Source organism: Podarcis filfolensis (genome assembly GCF_964270895.1).
Source record: "Podarcis filfolensis genome assembly, chromosome: 3".
Classification (NCBI taxonomy): Eukaryota; Metazoa; Chordata; class Lepidosauria; order Squamata; family Lacertidae; genus Podarcis; species Podarcis filfolensis.
Genome location: NC_139606.1, coordinates 90504777 through 90530242, shown reverse-complemented (window position 1 = coordinate 90530242; position 25466 = coordinate 90504777). Strand labels below are relative to the sequence as shown.

General features: G+C 39.6%; 1 protein-coding gene across 6 annotated transcripts in view; it reads right to left on the bottom strand.

The window, feature by feature from the left end:
* The window catches only part of CDC42BPA (CDC42 binding protein kinase alpha), a 154569-nt gene extending 135753 nt beyond the window's left edge, over window positions 1-18816 (bottom strand). For 2 of the 6 annotated variants that reach the window (XM_083604443.1, XM_083604444.1), the window contains exon 1: window positions 16889-18616. In XM_083604443.1, coding sequence (XP_083460569.1) covers window positions 16889-17066 — 178 coding nt within the window. In that variant the 5' untranslated portion in view covers window positions 17067-18616. Of the gene's footprint in view, window positions 1-16888 lie in introns of all 6 variants that reach the window. The other 4 variants (XM_083604445.1, XM_083604446.1, XM_083604447.1 and 1 more) reach the window with 4 other exon arrangements.
* Between the last annotated feature and the right edge of the window lie 6650 nt (window positions 18817-25466).

Genomic DNA, 25466 nt, shown 5'->3' with positions numbered 1-25466 from the left:
CCTCCTGAATGAATTCACTGCCATATGCTATGGTAGTACCTTCACAACCTTTGATGCAATAAGATTAAAAATGCCCGCTTGCCACCAGTATTGCATACTGAAAGAGAACCAAATACAGTGGTACCTCAGCTTAAGAACTTAATTCGTTCTGGAGGTCTGTTCTTAACCTGAAACTGTTCTTAACCTGAAGCACCACTTTAGCTAATGGGGCTTCCTGCTGCCGCCGTGCCGCCGCTGCACGATTTCTGTTCTCATCCTGAAGCAAAGTTCTTAACCCAAGGTAATATTTCTGGGTTAGTGGAGTCTGTAACCTGAAGTGTATGTAACGTGAAGCGTATGTAACCCGAGGTACCACTGTATAACAAAGCAAGTATCTACAAAACAGCTACAAGTTTCATCACTGTAACATGACTTGTCCTTCTGTAATATATATGTATTGTTTAAGGGTGCTGCTGCATCTAAAATCACTATTTTACCACAGCCCTGCCTACTCTGGACAGGAAACTCTGTCTACCCTGCAGAAGTACAAGTTATCGTTTCGGAATATGGATCTGGTAAAGACAGATCAACCTGTTGCAATCTGAGGGTTTTTTATTTTCAAGAGTTCAATGTTAATAAATTATTTTAAGGTTTCCTTAAGGCTTAAAGTGGCACACACTATTATTATCAAAACCATTTATACAGACAAATTAGCCACAAAAAGAATATATAAAATTAAAAAATTAACACAATCCCATTATAAATAGAAAGGCATGTCCTTAGCGGTTACACATTTTTTCTGCTTACAATAAGTTTCCACCTAAACGCACATGAAATATGAAGTATGAATTGTTAGTGTGAAACATGCAATTTACACAAACAGTTTTAGGGCCATTTCAACTACTCAAATGCATTTGGTATTTTACGTGGTATGGTAAATCCATTGGTGTGGTGACGGTAGAAGGGCACTTAAATCTGCTTTCCTAGATTAGTTTTTGTTGTAGCTAGGAAGGGGGGATTACCCTAATATTTTTCATTGACTAACAAGGCAGAAAAAGATCAGTAGATTTCTTCAGTATGTTTTGCCCCTGCATATTTCATAAGCCTTTGTAACGTAAAACTTAGTTTACTATAAACACTGTAAACATCAGCAAAAGTACTGTGTAAGTTATAATGTCCTAGGAGGACTATGTTATAGGCATGTTTCTGGGTCAACTCTACAACAAAAACTGCACTCAGGCTAGGATTTTGTCCCAGCCTGACTGCTGAAAGTATGCTAAACACTGCTTTAAAACTATTTTTAAGAAGACAGGAACAAGCTTTCAGAGTTCCATATACAATTTCATTCTATTCATAGGTTGTATTTTGCTTAAGCTTAGATAAATCTTTCTTCCTTTCATTAAGATTGCATCACTTTTGTTTTAATTTGTTATTTTACTGAACAGAGATATAAAAGGGCTAAGTCTTATAGACTGAAAAGCCATAGTAATGTTTTCTTTTTCAGTGCAAACAATGAGTTTGTGAATCTGCATTGCTTTGGTAATATTCTGCACATACTACCATAGTATCTATTTTTGTTGAAGGCGGCTTTGTCAGTCAATAAATAGAAAGACAAGAATGAAGAATTTAAAAACACCTCACCATACGCTGGCCTCCTACACTGACTAAGGGATTATGAGGATAAAGCCAACTCACACCAGGAAAGAAGCAGCTTAACACAGTTGTATGCAAAACACATTTTTCCTGCCTTTTCATCAGCTCACATTTTAGATCTATCACTGTTAAAAGCAACTCACAGGCATGGCAAAATAATAATAAAAGGAAGTCCTCTCTATTGAATCTTGCCAGCCCTACAAACTCACTAGTCTTGTGTATTTTCAAATAAATCCACAAATCTATTAGACCGCCTTAACCACACACCTATGTTGCTTACTTAGGAGTAAGCCTCCCACTGAGCTTTTTTAAAAACGTCCCTTCATGATCTCCTGGAGGCATTTTTTACTGGCTATGGCCAGTCATATGAATGGCTACTTACAAGCCCCCTAAAGAAAAATATAATACAAGAGATTAAGTTCATGAAAAAGGGAAGGCACAACAATGTTTAAAGATCAGAATGCAGATCCCAAATGGAACAGCACTGGCAGGCTGGATACAGTCTTAGGCATCTGTGTTTATCACTTGGGCACTGAAATGCCTGCTGTAAAACGACTGCTAGGAAATAGAGGTTTCCCCAAAAGCTTGTTGGAGGTCCCAGCACAAAATTATCAGTGAGGACAAATAAGGTTCCTTGAAAGGCCACATCTCCAGCACGGATACCGTCTCCTGACATGGCATACAGATGGAAAGGAAAGATTGAAATGATTCTAGGTCACTCTCTTGGCATGCCTGAGGCAAGAGTAGGGTGACACCCACACATACTGAGAGTTCCCTCTAAAAGTGTTGTATAATCAAGGTGTTTATGGAAAACAATGACTCTCCTGAGCTGACTAATTCATGTGTAGAGAAAGTTGGAAACCATAGCTGTGAAGAATTTTCTCCTTCATACCTTTCAAAGAACTTAAACTGCTGAAATGCCTTTTGTCTTCAAAACTAAGTTCATTCAAGGTCCTCAAAATTCTTGGGCATTCTTTTTAAAAAGGCTAACTCCACCCTTTTCCTTTCTTTTGAGAACAAAGCTTTTGCTGCAATTTATCTGACGTTGCAAAAAACTCAAAAACCCTAGATTAAAATTTCCATTCTTGTTTCAGGGAAGGGTCATAGAAAGGTGTGATTACCCCACCCCTCCCAAAAAAGTGGTAGTGATTTTCTGGCATTAAACAGAGATGGGAAAGAGGCAGAGGTGGAAGAGTATTATTTTGGAGCAAACATTATCACAAAGGTAACAGCTTAGTCAAAGACTTGGGTGACATCCAATGATGGCTTCTCACCTAAACAATGAAAAACTACTTGTGCAATGGGGATTTCTGTTTCTCTTTTCTCCCACCTTTGGAGTCACATGGGGGGCTGTGGGAGTCAGGAAATAAGGAAGCCCTGCTGCACAAGCAGATGGGACGTGGGTGGGGCTGTGGTCTAAACCACAGAGCCTAGGGCTCCCCGATCAAAAGGTTGGCAGTTCGAATCACCGCAACGGGGTGAGCTCCCATTGCTCAGTCCCTGCTCCTGCCAACCTAGCAGTTCGAAAGCACGTCAAAGTGCAAGTAGATAAACAGGTACCGCTCTGGCGGGAAGGTAAACGGCGTTTCCGTGCGCTGCTCTGGTTCGCCAGAAGCGGCTTAGTCATGCTGACCACATGACCCAGAAGCTTTACACCAGCTCCCTCGGCTAGTAAAGTGAGATGAGTGCCGCAACCCCAGAGTCGTCTGGACCTAACGGATGCACTGCTTCCTCTACAAGGCACAAGGCTACCACCTTGCTAAACAGGAACATAGGAAACTCTCTTATACAAAGACCACTGATTCATCTAGCTTGATTTTGTCTAAACTGACTGCCTCTCAAGCAGGGAGTCTATCCCAGCCCAACCTGGAGATGCCAGAGATTGAACATGGGAACTTCTGTATGCAAAGCACATTTTCTACCACTGGGTTACAACACTTCCTATAGATCTAGACCCAGATCTAAGCAGGTCTGGGTCAAGTTAGTACAAGAATGGATGGATGGATGATTGCCTGGGAACCACATGTATGCTGGCTTAGGTTCCATTACAGCAGAAAGGAAGGATGTTAACGTAAGAAAAATTAATGAAATAAATGCTACAACATTCTTTGATTTCAGTGATTTTTCAACACCAGATGTGGAAGTAAGCCTCAAACATAGTTGAATATATGTTTAAGAGAACACAAAGATACCTTGTTAGTGCTTTTGAAAATGAAACATGTTCCATTGCCTGCATGCATTCTCATTAACAACAATGTGGGGAAGAAACTGAGTAGGAAAAAGTGGCCTTACATAATCACACAGACTTGCAACATTAGGACCAGGGACAATTAGTTTTGCCTTTTTCAACTAACCAATATTCAACCACCTCGAGCATTTGCTTGCTTGTGTTTGGCATCTGTTTTTTATTAACTCAATCACAATGCTAGGTAATGACAATTTTTAAAAAATGGAAAGCAAATTCAGTTTAGTCTCTGACCACCTTCAGCTCCTACCACCTCCATGTAGGAGACGGCCAAAGAAGTATGGCAGCCATTGTGGTGCAGGCTAGAGGTTTGAGCTAACTAGAACCAGAGAGACTGGAGCTCAAACACCTGCTCAATCACAGAGTTCACTGGGTGATCTTATTTTTATTTATTTATTTAAATATTTTAAAACCACACCATCGTATAAAATATCACAAGACAGTATATAACCTAAAAACACAATACTACAATATGTACAATAAGAACGTCAAACACATCAATAAAAACTTGTTGACAAAAAAATCTCAGTATATTTTACTTAAAATATTAAGTAAAATATTTTACTTAAAAGATACCTGTCTCTAACCTAACCTACCTCATAAGGTGGCTGTGAGTATAAAAGGAGAGAGTAAAGAACCATGCATGCTACTTTAAACTCCTTAAGAGGAAAAGCAATAAAATAAATTATGGAAGCCCAAGTAGTGGAAAATTCATGCTCTGTAAGATTTAAAAAAAACAATTTGATGAATTTTTAAAATAAAGACAAAATACAAACAACATTGAACATACTGATACAAAAGGGAAGAAAGGGGAAACTAAAATGGTTAAGAAGGGAAGAAAATGGAAAATAATATCCTACATTAATTCATGTGATGCATCTTTTATAATAACAATCCAAGGCATCGAGAAATCATTTTATTTCTAATGGTTGTTAACTACTGCTGGAGAGGTCAGAAAGCTTTCACTATTGCTCTTAATGCTTATTTTGGTGCTTCCTAATGGACTTCAGAATACTACATACAGTGAAATCATATGTATATTTACTTTGAAATATTTCCCGTTGTTTTCAATCTTTTTACTCTTAGGAAAGTGTAGGCCAGATTGCAGAATAAATTTAGGACATTTCTGTGTTTTGATATGAAAGCTTTGTGTTTTTATGGAAGGAGGTTGGTTTTGGGGAGGGGGTACCGGTAGTTAAAGTGCATGGCCTGAAAAGTCTCTCAGCCACAGGATTTCCTGAGGTTTTGTTCTTTACCATACAATCACATAATAGACTGTATGCAACTTCCTACTGCAAACCAAAAGGAGTTGAGTAAGCTCAGAAATATTACATGACAAAAGGTTTGTATATCCTGATGACAGCATGAACAGTTCACACCTGGTACAAGCTCAATGGCACTTTTTAAAAGATTCAGTTTAACTCTCTTTTATAATGCCAATCCATCAGTAAACAGCAACTGCCTTCCAAATATTGCTATTCAACAAACTTTTACAGCATTGGAAAGGACTTTAATTTGTTTTGCGGTCTTAGCCATGTTACCACTGTATAGTATACTTTTAAGGAGATACTTGACATTGCCGATGTGTTTTAGAGATTTTGAGCGTTCAGGATAAGGTAACCTATTAACTTGCAAGCACTACAAAGTGTATTAGGCAACAAACCATAATAAATATTCAGAGGCAAAAATGTAGGGCATGATCCACTCGGGTGACACTTTTTGCTCTTTCCCCTATTCTGCATACATTGCAGCATTCTTTTCCTATGAACCCAGCCATCCCTTTCCTTTTCCAGGCACCAACCCATAAGTGTTTTTTTTACTCTAGAGCAGAAATAACTTTCAAGCCAGGGTCTGGGGACCAGAGGGATGACTGGATGTATCTATGGCAAGCACAAAGGAGTCTTGTTTAAGAGGAACAGGAAGCACAATGGAAACTAAATAAAAAATGGTAACAAGAAATAACAGGTCTACATAGCTTTAATGACTCAGGTAGATAGTGGCCCAAATCTAAACCATTAAATGACATTACATATACAAAATAAATTAAACAGCACTGACTTGCATATTGGTGCAATAACATCAAAATTAATTATTTGTTACTTGGTGAAGTTCTTGTTACATTCTGATGAAAATTACATTTCTCACTAGTACATGCATTCAGTTTTACCAATAGAAGTTGGTTAAATAAAGCCATTATATTATTAAAGTGTCTCTCCAGTTCTCTGTGATGAAAACAGCAACAACTCTCCAACCTTAATTAAGATCAAACAAAGTAATTAAAATACTGCTGAGGCCCAGATCCCCAACTCTCTGGTGTTTAATTACTGAACCCCTCTTCCATTTATCTAACTTAAAATTCAACATAAACAAAATTAAAATTTGTTTTCTGAGAGACAAGTATGTATTACACCACAATAGTAAAAGAGAATGCAGTTGAGATGCTCAAACCTTCTTATTAAGAGGGAAATTGCTATGTACCTGGACTGGTGAAGGTATGTTACATATGGAGGAAATATGTGCTTTTTAATAATAAAGCCTGAGGGACATTCCTTATAAATATCCAAAAGCTGCTCTGGACTTTCATGTGTCTCAAGTCAAGGGCTAACCCAGTTTTTCAGTGCTCTAGGAAAATTAAAATACACACAACACACACATTCACGGCATCATGCCATGCCATTATGCTGAGAAGCACAACAGCCCTCTGGGCAATAAAGAGTATACTGAGATATTTTCATTTTTAATTTCAGTAACTATGCTATTACACCATTGCAGTCCACATTAGTTAATCTGAACTAAATGCTAGCTCTGGATTCCTGAGTACAATCATTAACATAAATTAGAATCACTACAACCTTTCACTGAAAAAAGTAGAGGGATCCAGAAGAGCTGACAGCAACTCTCTCCACAAAATATTTACATAGCTGAGGCAAGCACTCCTGGAATTCACCTTCCAACACCTTGCATGCAGTGCAACTCTTTGCAATATCCGCACTCTAGGACTGGCCAGTCATTCTGTTTGAATCTACACCTGCCTTGTCCAACAAAGTGACACTGGGAGATGCTGTTATGTGAGACAGGTAATATGATGGTGTAAAGGAGGAAATTCAATGTGGAAGACTGGAGAACAGAAAGAAAAAAGGAGAAAAAGAGGGCAGAATTATCTTACAAAGAAAAATAAGTGAGAAGGCAGAGAAACAGAAAAGAAGGGAAGGGTATAGGTGTGAAAGAGAGAGGGGATTATGGGGACATTCAAAATACATGGCATGGTAGGAACAGTTCATGTAACCTGACTGAACTGTACATATTACTGGAAGTCACTTAAAAGTGAATTAATTAATGATGATTTATTGTCATCTTATGCTAACATAAAAGTTGCCCTGCAGGATGCACTGAAGGACCATCTAATCCATCATTCAGCCTCTGACAGATGGTTCTGGGAGGCTCACAAGCTGCACATGATGGCGATCCCCAATTATTTTTCAGCAGATTAATCTTGCAGCAAACTTATGCATATACACAGTGTTCCTGATACAGAAATAAAAGTAGCCACAGAATTGTAATCTTAGATGTTAATCTGAACTATTCTTTCACTAGTCAAATGCATTTTCCAAACTGGAGGGGAGTGAAAATGAAACACATTTCCTATGATGATCTAAAGCGTTTGGACAGATAATGAAATTCTCCAGAAACTTCTATTTGAAAAAGCATTTTCTATAAACTCTTCCAAAGCACACAAAAATCACAAAAAGAAAACAAAAGTATATCTGTGTTAGCTTCTACAATAATATTAATATCATTCCAATTAGGACCAAACAGAACAGCATGCTTAGTCAAATGCATTGCAGGGGATAGAGGAAAAAGCACAGCTGTTCAAAGTCTGTTAAGAATTTAGCAGAGCCAAATGCAAGCCAAACTGGGTAAAAATACTTGGATTTCTGAACAACTGCCCTGTGGCATTTTCTGTCTGAAATATTAAAATCCAGATTTCTGGGTGTGTTAAGAACTATTTTAGGCAATTGCCCAGAAGCTACAGAGTCCATTCATGAAACAGGCACTGTTATATATAAATATGGAAGCAGTATACACCACTCTTACAGTCTAAGATGAAATAGCCCTTCAGTTGAAGTAAAAACCCATTAATTACTGTCAACTGTATATACATAATCAAATAGATGATCAAAAGTATCCAACAGCTTCATCCATTTCTCACTATAGTTAAAAGTTACAAATAAATATGAGTGGGAAGCTACAGCATGAGAACACGGTCCATCTCTCCCCATATGAACTGACCCGGACCCTGCAATCATAATCTGAAGCCCTTCTTTGTTTGCTCCATCTGTGAGAGTTCTGGAGGATGGCAAAAGACAAGAACGGGACTTTCCTGCAGTGGCTCATTTGTGGAATGCTCTCCCCATGGAGGCTTGCCTGATGCCTTCATTACATATCTTTAGGCACAAGGCAAAGTGCCTTCTTCTCCCAGGCCTTTGGCTAATTGAACAATTGGTGGCTTTTTAATTTGGTGGGGGGTAATTGTTTTTTGTTTGTTACTATGTTATGTTTTTGTGTTTTTATATTGCAAACTGCCTCGTGATCCTTGTATGAAGGGCAGTACAGAAATTTAATAAATATTATTATTAATAATAATCCAAGTCATGCCACTAGAAGCCAGTTTTTTCTTCAAAGAAGAAATGCCTTTGGTTATAACAATTATAATGAATGAATCACCATTCATTCATTCAGGTTATGCATCATTTCCATTGTCAAAGAACAAACTCTAAGAAATACCTTAATTTGGAATGAAACACTTTAAAACTTTCAAAAATCATTTACTTTTAGATATCCTAAATATGAAAATATGAGAAAAGAGGGAGGGAAAGATGCTAGTGTTTTAAAGCCATAACATTAATTTTTGTTGGTGTACCAGGAAATGAGGCTCAGTAAACATGCATGCCAAAAGAGGTTATGTGAACCAGCAATCGCATGGCTTCTCAAGTGGCATGAGATTTTATCAGCAATACACCTGAAAGAGTCAATAATGGGTGTTTCTGAGCAAACGCTCCCAGATTCAGCATTGTGCTTAGTCATATATCCTACACTAGAAAAAAATATTCATTAATATGAACCTTACAATAGGCGCTCACAGATTTCCTGTTAAGCTTATTCTATTCAGCAGCATTTGTAGAACTGTTAAAAGCTAGGCTCCCAGATAAAGTAACGTATCTCTTCCTTCACAGAATGTCCTTTTCAATCTTAATTATTTTTTCTTCCTTCCCCTCTCCCTTCTTTCTCCACTGGTATAGGCGGAATAGTCCAATGGTGAAGAGAATGTTACATATTACATGTTACATATTAGCTCAAGGAAGTCCAACAGTCACAAATTTTACAGAATCATGGGATTAAAATGGTTATTCTGTACAGTATCAGCCTTGCTTTTCTGCAGAAAAGAAAAAACATTTTAAAAATTGGAGAGTGGGAAGGGCGTAACTAGCTGTCATCTTAAAAATATTTGGTAACAGTATATCACAGATCCGCCAAAGTAGGTAAGTGACTTCATTTGATAACGAATCAACCAAGCAATAAAGCAACTGCAAGACTATGCAACAGTGATGTAAATTATATCCAAAAGATCAGGAAAAGTAGGCAGAGGTGTAACTTTTGCCCTCAAACTCCCTACTTATAGCACTGAAGGATTCTATGTAGATTCTAGATGTTTCTTCTACCTTATAACAGCACCAATACATTTTAGTTTAGCAGGGCAAAACACACCTCTCTCCACCTCCACCCCAAGTCCTAACTTCCATGGTTGTCAGGGAAAGTAACATTATTCGCAAAGTACATTGTTTTGTTATGAGTTTAATTAATAAACTTAAAAACGAACTCATGGCTCTTGCAGGCAAAATACTGGATTAATTCTTAAAGCTTCAAATATGCTTAAGCCCTATTTAGTTCATTAATCATGTCATGAGGTTTGCAACATAGCTTCTAAAATAGTTCAGATCTCTCTATTTTTATGTTTTTCTAACCAAAAGCATACCAAGTATCTCAGGATGGAATAGGAGGAATTCCTAAAATACTTGTAGATGCAGCATTAAATAGTTCTCTCCTGTTCCCATTTATTAACGTAGCTGCAATCCTCTGAAATGAAAACAATCAAACTTCAGCTGTCAGGCCAAACTACATATGTTAAACACACTTCTTTTTAAAGTGTCTTCAAAGCTGGCCACTTTTAGTTTGAAAGTTTTTTTTAAAAAACTGCACAAGGACCTAATCAAGGATCCTGCACTTGTTTCAAGTCTCCTTGCCAGCCATTATTTACATCCAAATATGGTATAATATGGGTAAACAGCACCTCTGGGGGCAAAAAGTAGCCAGGGGAGCTTTTGGTCAGGAAGTGGAGGAAAGGAGCACAGACTGGATCAGGGCCCACACAGCTGTTTTTTCTTCAAAATAAGAGTGCCCAGATTAAGCACACATGTAATGTCATATGTAGTGCAGCTCCTATCAAAGTGTCTCCTAAGAAGGTCATGTTGAACCCACCACCCTCCATCTTGAAGTCTGCAAGTCCAAGGCTTCCAAAGCCAGCAAGCAGATGTAAGCCCTGGGAGCTTTACAGCATCAAGGTAAGGAATCCTGTGGGTGACCTGAGCACCCTCCCTGCATGCCCCAATCTGAGAGCAGTGCCCAGCAAGATGAGGCATAACTTCTTTTTACCTATCTGGGAATACTTTCTCTCAACTTTCCTCATCCTGGATACAATCTCTGTCAAGGGATGAGACCCCCCAGGAGGTGAAATTCCCACCACCAGAGATGTAGGCGGCTCTGCCCTAAACTCAGGGTTGCTATAGGATAGTGGCTTTCCACCTGGCTGTTCCCATCACAATAGCTCCTCCAAAAGCTTCCTTTCCTCCCTGGGACTTTTGGCTTGGCCCTCTACACCTGTGAGCTAGAGATTGCCAGACTCCCCAACGTGCTGCTCCCATCCAACCTGTTTGTGTAGGCCACTCTTCCTGAGCCCTTTCCTCTTTGTCTTCTCCAGTCCTGCTCTTCATGCTCCCTTTCTGGTTTCTTCAGGCCATTTAATGGTTTCCAGTGCCATGAGGCCACATCCCTATAGTGACCCTTGACAGCACCCACTCTTTACAAATCTAGAGATCACCTCAAATAGCTCAAATCATAGTTGGCTTGCAGTGAAGACAACATTTAGGTTGAATTTCTAAGCTCTTTTCAATTAAGAACTATGTATGTGAGAGTGTGTGTGTGAGTACAGTCTCAAGTACAGTGGTACCTTGGGTTACATATGCTTCAGGTTACAGACTCCGCGAACCCAGAAATAGTACCTCGGGTTAAGAACTTCGCTTCAGGATGAGAACAGAAATCGTGCTCTGGCGATATGGCAGGAGGCCCCATTAGCTAAAGTGGTGCTTCAGGTTAAGAACAGTTTCAGGTTAAGAATGGACCTCCGGAACGAATTAAGTACTTAACCCGAGGTACCACTGCATATGCCTGCAGTTTCACAGTGGAACAGCAGGTGTGTCTTCTGGAGACCAAAGCAGAATTCCTACATTAACAAATGGTCCTACATTTATCATAGGCTCTCCAAAGCAGTCACAATAAAACTAGTCAGTACTTAGCAAAGCATACAGAAGCAGATCCGAAATAGGAGATGTTGTAGACAAGGCCAAATAATACTGGGGGGGGGGGGACATGTCAGGAAGTTAGCGCTGTAGCATTCCTAATTGTAGGTTTGCTCTGCGTGTTGTTCTCACTTAAAATTGTAACTTCAGCCTGACAGTCTGAGCCCACAAATGGGATACTCCCATGCTCTCCTCCCATCAATTACATTTCATGTTTAAATATTTAATGTCAAATATACAAAAGAAACAACAAAGTTGTATTAATTCAGTGACCAAAAGACAGTTTTATATATTGAAATGTGTGCATTAGACTACTATAAATGAACTCAGCCTCAGAGACAGGATTATAGTCAAGCACATGTATATTGCTTATCTCATCCTCCAGTTCCAACTCTGAAAAATATATATATGTAAATTTCTGCTATATATGCTGTGTATAATCCCTTTGCTTTCAATGAGAATTTTCTATTTAACTTTAATGTACTTTGAAGGTCTTCGCTTTGCTGTGCTTAAGTCAAAACATCAAAATGAAATTGCCAAATTATAGTAGTCAAACACTAGTAGCATATAATGCAACCTCTGATAAATACAAGACTAGCATTAAATGTCAAATCTCTCTTTAAAAAGATGAGTTGCTTGCTCTATTTTTTTAACATTTCCAGATTAGCTATCAACTGCATGGAATTGGAAGTTCGAGTACTTTTAATAGTAAGGTGGTCTCAAAAACATTCATTTCTGCATTTATTATGCAACGCCTGGGAAAGAAGTAACATTCACCACCCCCTGCCACATGCATGTGAAGAAAACACTTCCACATATACATACTGGGGAAAGGACATTCCCCCCCCCATAGCCCTTCGTGCTGCTCCAGGAACATCTTGGGTAGAAGCCTTTTGGAGGGGGGGGATACATGTGACTACTGTATGAAAGCGGGTCCTTAAAAGTTTCCATGTGTAAGTAGAGATACTCAGGCTGATCAAGACTGCAGCCATAACATTTCCCACTAATAGGAAAAGGAAAAATTCAAAATATAGATTCCCCCATATCATGGAATATTCCACCTTTGGTGGAACAGAACCATCAGCACTTTTCTAACACTGGAAGTATATCAATGACCAGATCAGTAATTCTGACTTATAAAATAACTTAACTATAATACAGTAAAGTCAAAATATGAAGTTCTGTTTTTTCTCATTGGTATAAGACTGTAAATCATTAATAATTGTAGTGGTTGTCCATGCACATATTTCCAACAGGAGTAGCTGAGTTTTAACAGTGATTTCCATACAAGTCACAGCTCGTCACCTGACTTATTCTTGCCACATTATTAGGTGCTTCTGATATATATTTATCTCATTTATTAATTTAAGATAAAGAGCCAGAAGAATCCATGGCATGCTGAACATGTCAGCTCTGAAAACCCCTGCAGGCCGTGAGGACATTGGTACTTCAGCTTTGGTTTGATGCTATAAAACTGAGTTATTGCCATCTTAACGCATAAGGGTGTACAAGTGAAAGAGTCTATGTTGTGCAACAATGGGCATACATTAAAAGTGGTGTCATAATGATGAGCTATTACAGACTAAGGTGTGAACCAAGATCCTTCAGATCTCACATATTCTATGAACTCAGAAGGTGGCCTCAGGCAAGCCACTCCCTTTCAACCTCAGTTCCCATTGGCAATATAGAGATAATTCTACCAACTCATGTTATGTGGTTATCATAAGCATAGCTAAGATAAAGTACATTAAGCATTTTGAACATGCTACACCACTATATAAACACCATTATAATCATTTAAATAATAGCTTAAATTACTCCCTATGATTTGCATGTGACTTACTAAGAAATTAAAATAGTATTAGGACTGCAGCCTTAAAAGTTTCCTACTTGTAGCTTTCATTCCAACCCTAGAAATAATGCTGATATCTTCCTTGAAGGAAAAAAAATGTTTTAAAATTAACCAATACCACACTTTAGCATTTATTTCACGGCTGTATTACTTCTTCTAATCCTCTGCATCCTTGTCCTAAGTTACCTCTTCCAGGGTCACCAGCGACAACGGATGCTGTTATACAAAAGGAGGACAACATGCTTTGCATTCTCAAATCTTTCCAGCTGGCAGGCTCCAGTTGCTACAAGGAAAGGATCTCCTTATTCTGTCACTTAAGTGTAACTAGCGTTCAGTGGAGACTAAAATTGCTCATGTATACATGGAGTACACTCAAATAAACAATGTGGCTCAAGACCAACATTGTTATGTATTTCCAGGATTTATAAAGATTGGTCCTCAAGGATTACAAAATAGTATGAAAGAATATATATGAAAGAAGGTGTTCTGTAAGGATATTTTTACATCCAGAGTATTTTTAAATACTTTTTTAAAAAATAAAGACATTGTGTGTTTCCATAAACAAAAGAATAGAAGATTTAAAGATCTACTTATGTTAATCTAAAAACAGCCTATCCCTGCCATCTTTTTCCACTACTCCACGACAATTACCGATAATATGTAAAAATCAGAAGCTCTACAATCTTTAGCTACCAAATTATGCTTATTACAACCCTAACATTAAGTCTTTAAAACAGTAAACTGTTCAAGAAATTTACAGTCAGAAACAGTAAGGAATAAGTATGATAGTCTTGGCTTTAACTAAACACAAACATGCAACTATAAACCATTCTATAAACGTTTTACCATTCTGCTGCCACACATTTTCATTCTGACATGCATTTTAAAGAAAAGACAAGTCACAAAGAATTTTAGAAGATCACTCAGAACTAAACTGATTGGGTAGCCATCATGAACCCTAAAAGCTGGAAAAACAATAACCACACAACAGTGTAAATAAAATGTGCAACTTATTAACAAAATGTGTTATCCTTTGCTATACTACCCTTTGCATATAGGGTACATCTTTAAGCATGTTACAAATACATGACAGCATTCCAGGAAAACATTCTTCCCACCTTCAGTTTTGCAAACTATTACAAAGCGGCTACAACAGAAGAAAAGATGGGTCTGCAGGGCCACTCCATTACCTCTGAGAGACCAGTTCCATTAGGCTCCTCCCTCCCTCAACTGTCAATTAGCAGCAGCCATTCCATCAGGCTGCAGCAGAAAGATGGGAAGAAGTGTTAATCCAGCTCTGCTGGGAGATCAATTCCAGCAGGCTCTTTCTGACCCATTTCCATTTAAGATCCTCATCCTAATAACTTTGCAGCCAAATTTGCTCCCCTCCCTCCCCACCCTCATTTCCGTTTGTGTTATGTCTTTTAGATTGTGAGTCTGTGGGCAGGGATGCCTTGTAATTTTATGCAAGCCAAAGGGAGCCACTTTCCCTTGAAAACAGCAAAAATGCTTTAAATACATAAAATAATCACCCTCCTGATCAAACACAATAAGACTGAACAAAATCCAAATCAAGCCCATGTGAATGACTTCAAAATGATGTTTCCTACTGAACTGCTACAAATATGAGTGAGCTGCTGCAGCCTTCACAAATACTATTCACACCCATCAATGTAACTGTAAATTTAGGTGAAAGCAATGAAAATTCAGATGCTCAGCATGTTTCCGCAAATAATTTTTGTCCCAAAGCACTGTCCCTAAGAAATTAATATAAAAAAGCTGAAGACAAGTCATGAGAGCAAAAGCTGTAGCCCTTATTCCCTACATTACATTTCCTGTTTCCCATAATCCCTACAGGAACTGCACTATCCTACAATTTACCTTCAAATAGTCTTTGTTAATATATGTACTTGCTTGCCTGCTCGCGCTCTCTCTCTCTGTAAATTATATAACCATACACTTCAAACAAACTGAGTATCTGAAATGACTTGAATATTTTCCTTTGGTCGTTGAAAAGTTTTATGTGAGAATAAAGTAAATTTAAAGACTACAGAGGCACATGTACAGAAGTATTAAAATCTTCATGATAGTATTTTATCTTTTGACAGTGTACAGTGTAAGTTCCTAATGAGAGTACTAATTTAAAAATCTGAAGTTACTTCAAGAATCATGAAACAACATTCATTTGTCAAAGAGCTCTCACTGAGAGACTGAAAGATGTACATTCAATGTGATGGAGCCTTACTGTCATATTCACACCGCTAAGTTTATCCTGCTTCACACAGATATTAATCTATTGATTTAAACCTGTTTGGTTCAACTTTAAAAAAAAACATTTTACATAAGAGAAATTGCTAAACTTCATTTATACAACCAGGTTAACAATTTCAATCTAGTTTTCTTTTTAAAGGCATCTAGTCAGGGATATGATCTAATATCAAGCTGCAACTGTTCTAAACTGTGCCAGAAACAATACAGAAATGTCTAGTATTCTAATTATTTCAATGATGCTTACTCCCAAGTAAGTGGGTATAAAACTGCAGTGTTAAGTAACACTTAGGCTACAATCCTTTACCCACAGAGATCAATGAGACTTACCATACAATAAACTGTTCAAGTTTGGACTGTTAGTGCCTAAGCTGCCTTAACTATCTGTACACCAAAAATGCAGAAAAAAAGAACAACCTGCTATGCTTATTTTGATTGCAGGGCACACAATGGCTTTCTTTCAGGGATTTTATTATGAAGATCCTGGTTATTTGATATAACTAGCTTAAACCAAACCGGTTTAAAAAATTTCTAAAAACGTTTCAGTCCTCTTGTACTATTTTGGTCAAACATTTTTAAAAATACATGTTTATCTATAGTATGACTTTGACATTTGAAGGTCATACAATAACTGTTCTCATGTGACTTCATCTCTTGTGCTCTAACTACTGTATATTTAGAAGGAAATAAATAACCAGCCTTGTCATGATGCCAGCATTGTTCAGTCACCAATTATCATTTGACTTTCATTAAAAATCCTGAAGTATTACAATACTGTGTTTAGAATGAGAACATGCACATTTGCCTGCCTACCAACTTTACATTTTTCCAATACGTTTTACAGAGGTCAACAGTAGCTGAGGATACATCTAACCCTTTTGTACTCCCACTTCCCCATTTTTTTGCACATATTGCAAATATTTCAGGCAAGCAACATACAATTTCACTATCTTTTAGCTAAGCAAACTTATACATATATATAATAAGTCATATGGTGTTCCACTGTCACTCATTCTACAGATGTAAACTTCAAATGCAGAGCCTTAAAAGGCCCATCATCAAGACCAGTACTCCCTAGGAGATTTGCACCTGAGATTCCTGATGTAAATTATGGTTATTCACCAGTTTTGTATTGTAAAATACAAACACAAAATGACTTAGTAACTATAAACTCTAGCTATAAACACATGCAATCTTAAAATAAATCATAGCAGAATACTAAAAGTGGACAGGAATGTCATGTTTGATCAAACTTACCCCATTCTAGATACTCCAGAATATTCTTCTCTCTCCTCAGGGGTGAATTATTACATTCATCATAAAGGCAGATGAGTATATCCAGCAGCGTTTCCACACTAAAGCACTGCCCATTTGTCTGAGTTGGTCCATCCAAAATAAACTGTTCCAACTGTCTCAAGCGTACCTCTCCAGACATGATTGCTTCAGTTCTTAATGGGCCTCTCCTCAATTATTATTACTGGTTATTTTCGAAAACTCTAACACATCAGAATGTTTTAGTTTCTAAAAAGTGTTTTGAAAAGTCAGTGCTTCTTCAGGGATGGTGCTGAAGGTACAATGCATCTCAAGAATTCCCACTCTGAGTACTCTGTCTTGGTCAGCTGTTTCCACACACACATACACACACACACAATATATACAGGATATTGGAGAAAAATAATTACCCTAAAATCTCTTTTAATACATTTAAAAAGAGAAAATATATATTTTATACATTTAAATAATAATATTAAAAAGAAACCCAACCCAAGACTGAATCCACTCTTCCCTCATATAGATGCGATTTTATTCTTTCTTTTTTTTTAAAAGGTCTCCTCCTTCATTCAAAATTCAGATCATGCAACGTAATCCCGAAACGAATCCTTACTGCATCATTAAAGTGTAAAACCCCCATCCAATTTGCACCGGCGATTCACTTTTCGAGGAAAAAGCAGCAGAGGGAAAGATCGCTGGAGATGGGGAGAGGGGAGGCCCCCGGCGAAAAACAAAATGCACAGGCTTGGGAAGGTCTAGCGCTGGAGAATATCCGCTGCTGCTACCGCCTCCGCCGCCGCCGCCACCACCACCTCCTCCACCACCACGGCTTCCACCTCCACCACCTCCACCTCCACCACCCTTTGGAAAATGCATCAGTGGCAATTCTTCAGAGAGCGGGGGGTGGGGAGAAGAGGAGGAGCAGCAGCAGAAGGGCAGGAAAAGTCCCCGGGAAAGGAGCCTTCTTCTTCTTCCCCTCAGGGTCGGGCTCCCTCTTCTCTCTCCCGTCGCACCAGCTCCTCTCTCCGGCTACCCGACCAAGAAAGGTGAAGCCTTCATTTCCTCAGGCCGCCGCTCCTGCATTGGAGGGGCCAATATTCGCCCTCCCTGGAAATGCCGGCCAAGGGGAGGCTGAGCGAATAATCCCTAGCAAATCCTTTCCATGTCGCCGCTGCTTGTTTTTGTCTTGCGGGTGGCGGAGGAGGAGGAGGAACAGGGTGACTAAGGGGGGCTCCTTCACACACAGCCGGCTTCTCCCCCCCCCCCCTCCACCCTGCCGCTGTTTTCCCAATTCGGGTGCCGCGTTTAAGGCATCTTCTCAGGGCGACGCGGCGCTGGTGCTGCAGCTTCCCAGCCTCCTTCTCCTCACAACTGCCCGCCCGCCGCCGCCGGTTTCCTTTTCCTCCTCTCGGCCTCCGCTTCTCCCCCGCCCCGCGGCTGCTCCTGACGCCCTCACGCACAAACTGCCGCCGCCGCCGCCGCTACTGAAGTCTCGGGATCCAACATGGCGGCCTCTTCCCCTCACCCCCCCCTTCTCTCTCGCTCCCCAGCAACTGAGCCAGCAGCGGAGAGGACAAGCCGCGGCTGTTGGGAACGAGAGAGAGCGAGGGGATAGAAGGGAGGGAGAGAGGGAGAGACGAGCTGGCTTCGGAATGGCCGAGCCTGGGAGGGATGATGCTGCTGCTGCCGCCGCCGCCGCTTCTCTCGCAGCACGGAATGCAGGGATACAGGCGGACTGAGGGGAGGGGACGGCAAGCGCGGAAACGCCCTGCGGGCTGCTGCAGGACCAGGTTGCTAAGCAGAGCTGGGAGATTGTCTTGCTGCCTCTTGGTCACCTCGCGAAACTGGCCCCCTTCTTTTTCTTGTCTCATGGATCCCTCAAAGGAGGGATCCCCCCCCCATCTGCCTTTCCATCCCCCCCCCGTCTCTCTCTCACACACACATATACAAACACAGTCCCTTAGGGCTATGAACCCCCATTCCTAGTTTGCATTGTATGCTCCCACCTCTTAAAAAGAGCACCCTCCCGGGTTGGGGGCTCTCTCTGTCCCAGAGTATTTAATAGCCCCCTTTTTATTACTTAAAAACGAACAGGAAAATCTTAGTTTATTTTTTTAGGAAAAGGCACTTGGGTGAGGAGAGCACTCATTATTTCAGAACTACAGCTATTGACTTTTTTTTAACGAATCAGTTGAAAAGGAGAATTAAAAAAAACTAGGATGGCCTTGATCCCCCTACATTAAAGGTGTAATTATACCCATTTCCCCAGGAGAAAGTCCCATTGAATTCAGTGGGACTTTCTGAGTAGACATATTTAGCATTGTGCTGTTAATGTTTTCACACGGTGTCATCCACACAACCTTATTTTCCTTATTCCCTTATTTTCAAAGTGCCCGCAGAGGATCACTACTCAAAATGCAGGGTTGCCAAAGTAACTGCCCCATCACACTGATTTGGCACTTCCATCACACACACTGAAGCTTTTGTTGTAGGTCCTTCCAGCACTTTCCATTTTTAGGTAGTCCTCTTTCTATTGTATGTGTATTTTCTCCCCTACTTGCCCACATTCACCGTTACATTTCTTTCTAGATCCTGCTATCTCTTCCTCCCCTGGGTCTGCTGCATATGCATGGACGTGGGCGGGGGGGGGGGGGGAGATGAAGCCCCCCCCCCCGTTTGAGTTAATAAATAAAAATACTTAACTAGCTGACCAAACACATCACAGACAGCTCGGTTCTGCCCCCCAATACAAATCCTGCCCCCTCCAACATAAATCCTGGCTACTCCCATGTGCATAGGCACACAGTCTGCAAACACAGTAGTATGGTGGGGACATCATTTTTTAATATACAGGGAGACAAAGGTGTCTTAACAAAGGCCAACATTTCTAAACAACTTGAACTTTTACAATTACTCTAATTTCACAACTTCTTGCTGAAACACATTTTTCCATATTTTCTCATCCAGGGCAATAGACTGTCTTTAAAGCCAAAGCTGCAGTTTGGGGAAAAGGCAGGGTTCGTAATAGAAATTGTCTGCAACTTAAATATAAAAAGGGCTAATGGATTTCCATTATGCTAGCATGTCATGCCAAGATACACAAAGGTATAAATAAAATCAACACATATTATGCCCATAAAACTTAGTGTTTTATTCCAGATGTCTTGCATGATAATATCACCCCATCGTAAAGCATCATCCCATTTCAAAAGTTCCATGAAAATAATGAACTAACAAATCTAAGTTGTGGGAGATAACATTGGCATGGAAGATTATTTCTACACCCAGTGGAGTTTTGCTTTCCTGCAAAGTTTAAATTTTTTTAATGTTATAAAGATTTCTGTTGCTATGAAACAACAAAATGAAACCTTTAAAATGTTTTGGAGGATTTATGAAAAGATAGTACAAAAGAGGAATGATGTATTTTAAAAATGAGGAATGGTAAGTTGATATTAATAGGACAATTGGAGACATGTCTACGCAGAACCAAGTTCCATTGAGCTCAATGTGATTTACTCCCAGAGGGTTTCTGCTTAATCCTTGGAAGACAAGTATGGGTTTAAAAATATTTTTTCCCTGAGTCAAGCTTTGCATATTTGTGCAGGGAAAGAAAGAAATGGTTGATGCTCTAAATTTATCTAATGGTATGCATTAATTAAGCACTGGTGCTCTGTTTAAGCCCTAATCTTCAAACAGATTCATTTCAGTAGACATTGTCAGTGACAATCATATACCGTATTTTTTGCTCTATAAGACTCACTTTTTCCCTCCTAAAAAGTAAGGGGAAATGTGTGTGCGTCTTATGGAGTGAATGCAGGCTGCGCAGATATCCCAGAAGCCAGAACAGCAAGAGGGATTGCTGCTTTCACTGCGCAGTGATCCCTCTTGCTGTTCTGGCTTCTGAGATTCAGAATTTTTTGTTTGTTTGTTTTCCTCCTCGAAAAACTAGGTGCATCTTGTGGTCTGGTGTGTCTTATAGAGCGAAAAATACGGTAATTTAGCCCCTGTTTTGCAAATCCCACATCTCCCATTAACATTTACTTGAAAGTCCAAAGAACATGGTCCCACTAATTTATTTTTATTTTTGTCGTTGTTGCAGCTTATTGTTTTACATGAGCTGGATCACAACTGATTTTATTATAAGACTCAGCATCCAGTCATATAAACAGCAATAGTCGGAATCTCTTGACTATACTTACTACTTCTAAAGACCATTTCCCAGCTTCCCCACTTCATAAGCATGAGATCTCACTCTGTTTAGAATGCAACAGTGTAATCTAAAGCAGGGCTGTTCTCAACTCTAGTTAAAGTAATTGTAGTTGATTAACCATGTGCGTTTTACATCACAATCCTAACTATGTCTACTGAGAAGTCCTACGGAATTACCTGCGACCCCAGGTTTCAGGCTGCAGGCTGCTGTCCACAAGAACTCCCGCGGGCTCCCAAGGCTTGCGGATAGCTTCCTGAAGCCTGGAGAGCGAGAGGGGTCAATGCGCACCGACCCCTCTCGCTCTCCAGGCTTCAGCGAAAGCCTGCATTCTCCCCATAGGACACACACACATTTCCCCTTCATTTTTGGAGGGGGAAAAGTGCGTCCTATAGGGCGAAAAATACGGTAAATGGTCTCACTCCCAGGTAAGTTGGGTTACGATTGCAGCCTTTAGTCAATAACTATTGACTGTGCCACTGACAGCAGAGGTTAGCAAAGCAGCAGGGCTGCCACTTCATCCACTGCCCTGCCAGCCAGGCATTTCAGCTGGTAAAGAAACTATGGGATAACCAACCTCATACAACCAACTTGCTTAAGTCTACCTGAGAAGTTCAACTCTTACAAGCTATTCTTGAGTTCCTATACCAATTAATTAGGAACTTACACCACTTTGGAACTAAACTAAGTTTTACTGCATGTGCAACTTTTTCTGAATGCTGTATGGAAAAGCACATGAACCTGACCTTTGGGGAGTTTGTATGTAAACTATTTTTAACTTACCAAATGTGTAGCCTTTTTCTGTGCTAGAAGAAGAGGGGAACTTTGCAATAAACTTAGAAGGGCATATTTAAAAAGTCTAACAGCCTATATTTCCATGCTTTGCATTGCCGCATATTTTGGGATTACACATTTATTTTATATCCTGGATAAAGATTAGTGATTTTGGCCCCCTTTGAACAATGACTTTGGACAAGTCATTATCACCTAGCCTCAGTTCCTTGGTGCATAAAAATGGAATAAACATCTATTTCACAGGTTTATTGCATGGCTGAAAAGACTAAAAATCAGAAAGCAATGTGCAAAAAAACCTGTATAAATTGCAACCAAGGGAGTCAGCTCCTAGAGGCTGAAGTATTGAGGGGGGGCTGGGGGTTTTTTTTAGGGGGCCAGGCCCCCTCAATGTTCAAAGGGTCCTGCACATGACATTCTGACTTTGTGCGACGTCATGTACATTGGTCCCTCGATCCTCCAGAGAAGGTGGCACCTCTGCTAACAAACTGCAAAAGAACACAGTAATGTTTGCTGGTTTGTCTGTCATGATTAACTGTTACTGAATAAGGAAAGGAAAATGGTAACAATGTATTTGTTGGGACAAACCAAGATTAGAGCTTTTTATGTAGAGCTCTTTTAAGTCCGAAGTTTTACTCTGAAGTCACATCACTCAACTGCTTTGCCAACAATGCAAATATCCTCTGTACGACACAGAAGATAAAAGGTGCGTCGCGTGACTTAAAATATCTGTTAAGAATAGCGCGTTTATGTATGTAGATAGCTATCTCAGCTGTGCAGCTGTAGTTAAGTATCTGTCAGTCTATCCATTACATTTGTATATCATATGATATATGTAAATGAATATGTGCTTGTATCATAGCTATTTATGGACATATGCACAGATAGTATGGCAATGTATGCATAGATAGGCATGATATAAGCACATATTAATGCAGAGAATTTAAATATAGTTAAAAGTGCTGCGCTGAAAAATACATGCCATCTGTTTTCAATCAAAGCATCCTATTTTAGATGAACAGTGGGATCCTGAGTTTGGATTCTTGGATTCCATCCCTGTTTCCGCAAGGGAGATACTGCGCCATGTGTGTGCCTTCCATGCCCCATGCAACTTTTTTTTCACTATTTGCACAGAATTATAGAAAAGCTAAGAGGAGCACTGAGCATAGAGGCTGTCTGGCAAATGATAATATGGAAATTGATTTTGAACGTTCCATATTTCCATTTTAATACAAGCAGAGAAAACTTGCATGCTGGTAGACTGTAGTCAACAGAAGCAAGATAAATCTCTTGTGTTGTGTTGGAGTTTGGACTTTCCCCAGAGATGACAGGAAAGGGAGCATGAGTGACACACATGCCACCCCCAACATATTTCTGTTTGAAGGGGGGGGGGAGATACGTGTGTTCTTTTCCCACATTGGGGGAAGAGTCATCTTTTGCTTTCAAATCTGACTCATAAGTGTGAAGATGGGAAAAGAGACTGAATCCAAAGACATTTGAAGTGGCACTAATTTTGTTTGAAGATTTGGTGTCACTAAACCCACCGAATTGACAAAGGTCATCAGATGTAGACCAAGAGTTAACACTTAGTGATATTATTCACAGTAATGATAAATACTGGACCCAAGTAGAAATGAATTCCTTCAGAATCTCTGCTTACTCCCAAAGGAACAGAATTTCTAACATGGATAACACAGAAACCCAAAGATATCACTGTAGATCAGGATTAAAATGGAATCAAATTTTGGAACACAGATAAGTAACTTAAATTACATTACAATGGCAACTCTTAAACAAAACAACAGACAGTGGAGAATTCTGCCTCCACACCTAGAACAATTCCACCACTGGTCCATTCTGTGTCCTATTCTCTCTAAGTTTTGGGAGGAAGTGTTTGACTGTATAAATATGACTATATGGGAAAACTTTAAAAATTCAGAGGAAAATATTCTGAATTATATACTATTAAATAGAAGTTGACAACTGAACAATGAAAATGGACTCTAGCTATGAACTCTGCAGCCAAGAGACTGGTACTGATGAACTGGAAGAACAAAAATAATGGCCCTCTTTAATCAATGGATTGAAGACATGACAGCACTCACAACGTATGAACAGAATGCTTATAGACGCAGACTTTGTTTGGGTAAATATATTGATATTTGGAATCTGTTTATACAGAATATAGTAGGTTATTAATAATAATATATGTATAAACAGTGCTTTTTTCTAACAAATGTTTAGGGGTGCTCTCATTTTCCTACTCATATTGAAATATTGCTCCTCAATGAGGCCAAACTTAGATTCAAAAAATGTTTAGGGGCATGCATACTCCTGCATCTCCCCAGAAAAAAGCACCTTGTATAAGCATATACAGTCAAACTTTGGTTCTTGAACTGCTCCATTTTTGAACATTTCAGTTCCTGACCGCTGAAAACCCGGAAGTAAATGTTCCAGTTTTTGAATGTTGCTCGGAACTCGGAACATCCAACAGGCTTCCACTTGAGTGCAAGAAGCTCCTGCAAACCTATCGGAAGCTGCATCTCAGTTGTTGAATGTTTCGGAAGTTGAGCAGTCTTCTGGAACAGATTACGTTCGACAACCGAGGTTTGACTGTATAAGAACCATATATGTATTAACTTACATTGCACTTTTTCTATTTTTATTTTTATTTCTTTTATTTTGTACAACTGAAAAAGAAAAAATAAATAAATAAGAATATATTAATCAACTCTGCATTTTTTTTAAAGCACACCAGTATCCTATTGCACTAGTCTTCTTATTCATTTCCCGAACCTTTTAAACCTAACACCAAAATTTAGCAGGATGTAGGCACAAGCGTATGTGCTGAGGAGAACTCAGTGGGACTTTGAGGAAACACGTATAGGATCAGGATGCATGGTAACCAAAACAGCAATTCTGCACATAGAAGACAAGACATGAACGCATCTTGACAACTGGGGTTGGGGATGCAGAGTCCTGCAATATGCAGCCAGGTAGAGGAGCAAGTCAAAGTGCAAGTAGATAAATAGGTACTGCTCCGGTGGGAAGGTACATGGCATTTCTGTGCACTTCTCTGGTTTGCCAGAAGCGGCTTAGTCATGCTGGCCACATGACCCAGAAGCTGTACACCGGCTCCCTCGGCCAATAAAGCGAGATGAGCGCCACAACCCCAGAGTTGGCCACGACTGGACCTAATGGTCAGGGGTCCCTTTACCTTTACCTAGAGGAGCAAGTACTGTCTCTAGGGCCACCTCCATTTCCCCTAGTCTAGAATCTAATACCAAGCAGTCATACAGAAAAGTGCCTTTAGAAAGCACCTGCGCGAGAACCCTTAGGGAATAAGGGAGGGGAAGCACAGAGGCAAGGAGAAATGGCTTTCTTGCACTGTTTCCTTTCAGCCATGGCTGTTTAATTCACTGTTTACCAACTGTAAAACTTCATATAGGATAGGCTAGTGGCTCTCAGACTTTTCAAGGCCAGAGAATCCTCTCTACATCCACTTGCATGCTGAAGAACCCCTGTGCACTGCAAAGAATTCTAGGGCATTTTCTAGAAAGCAGA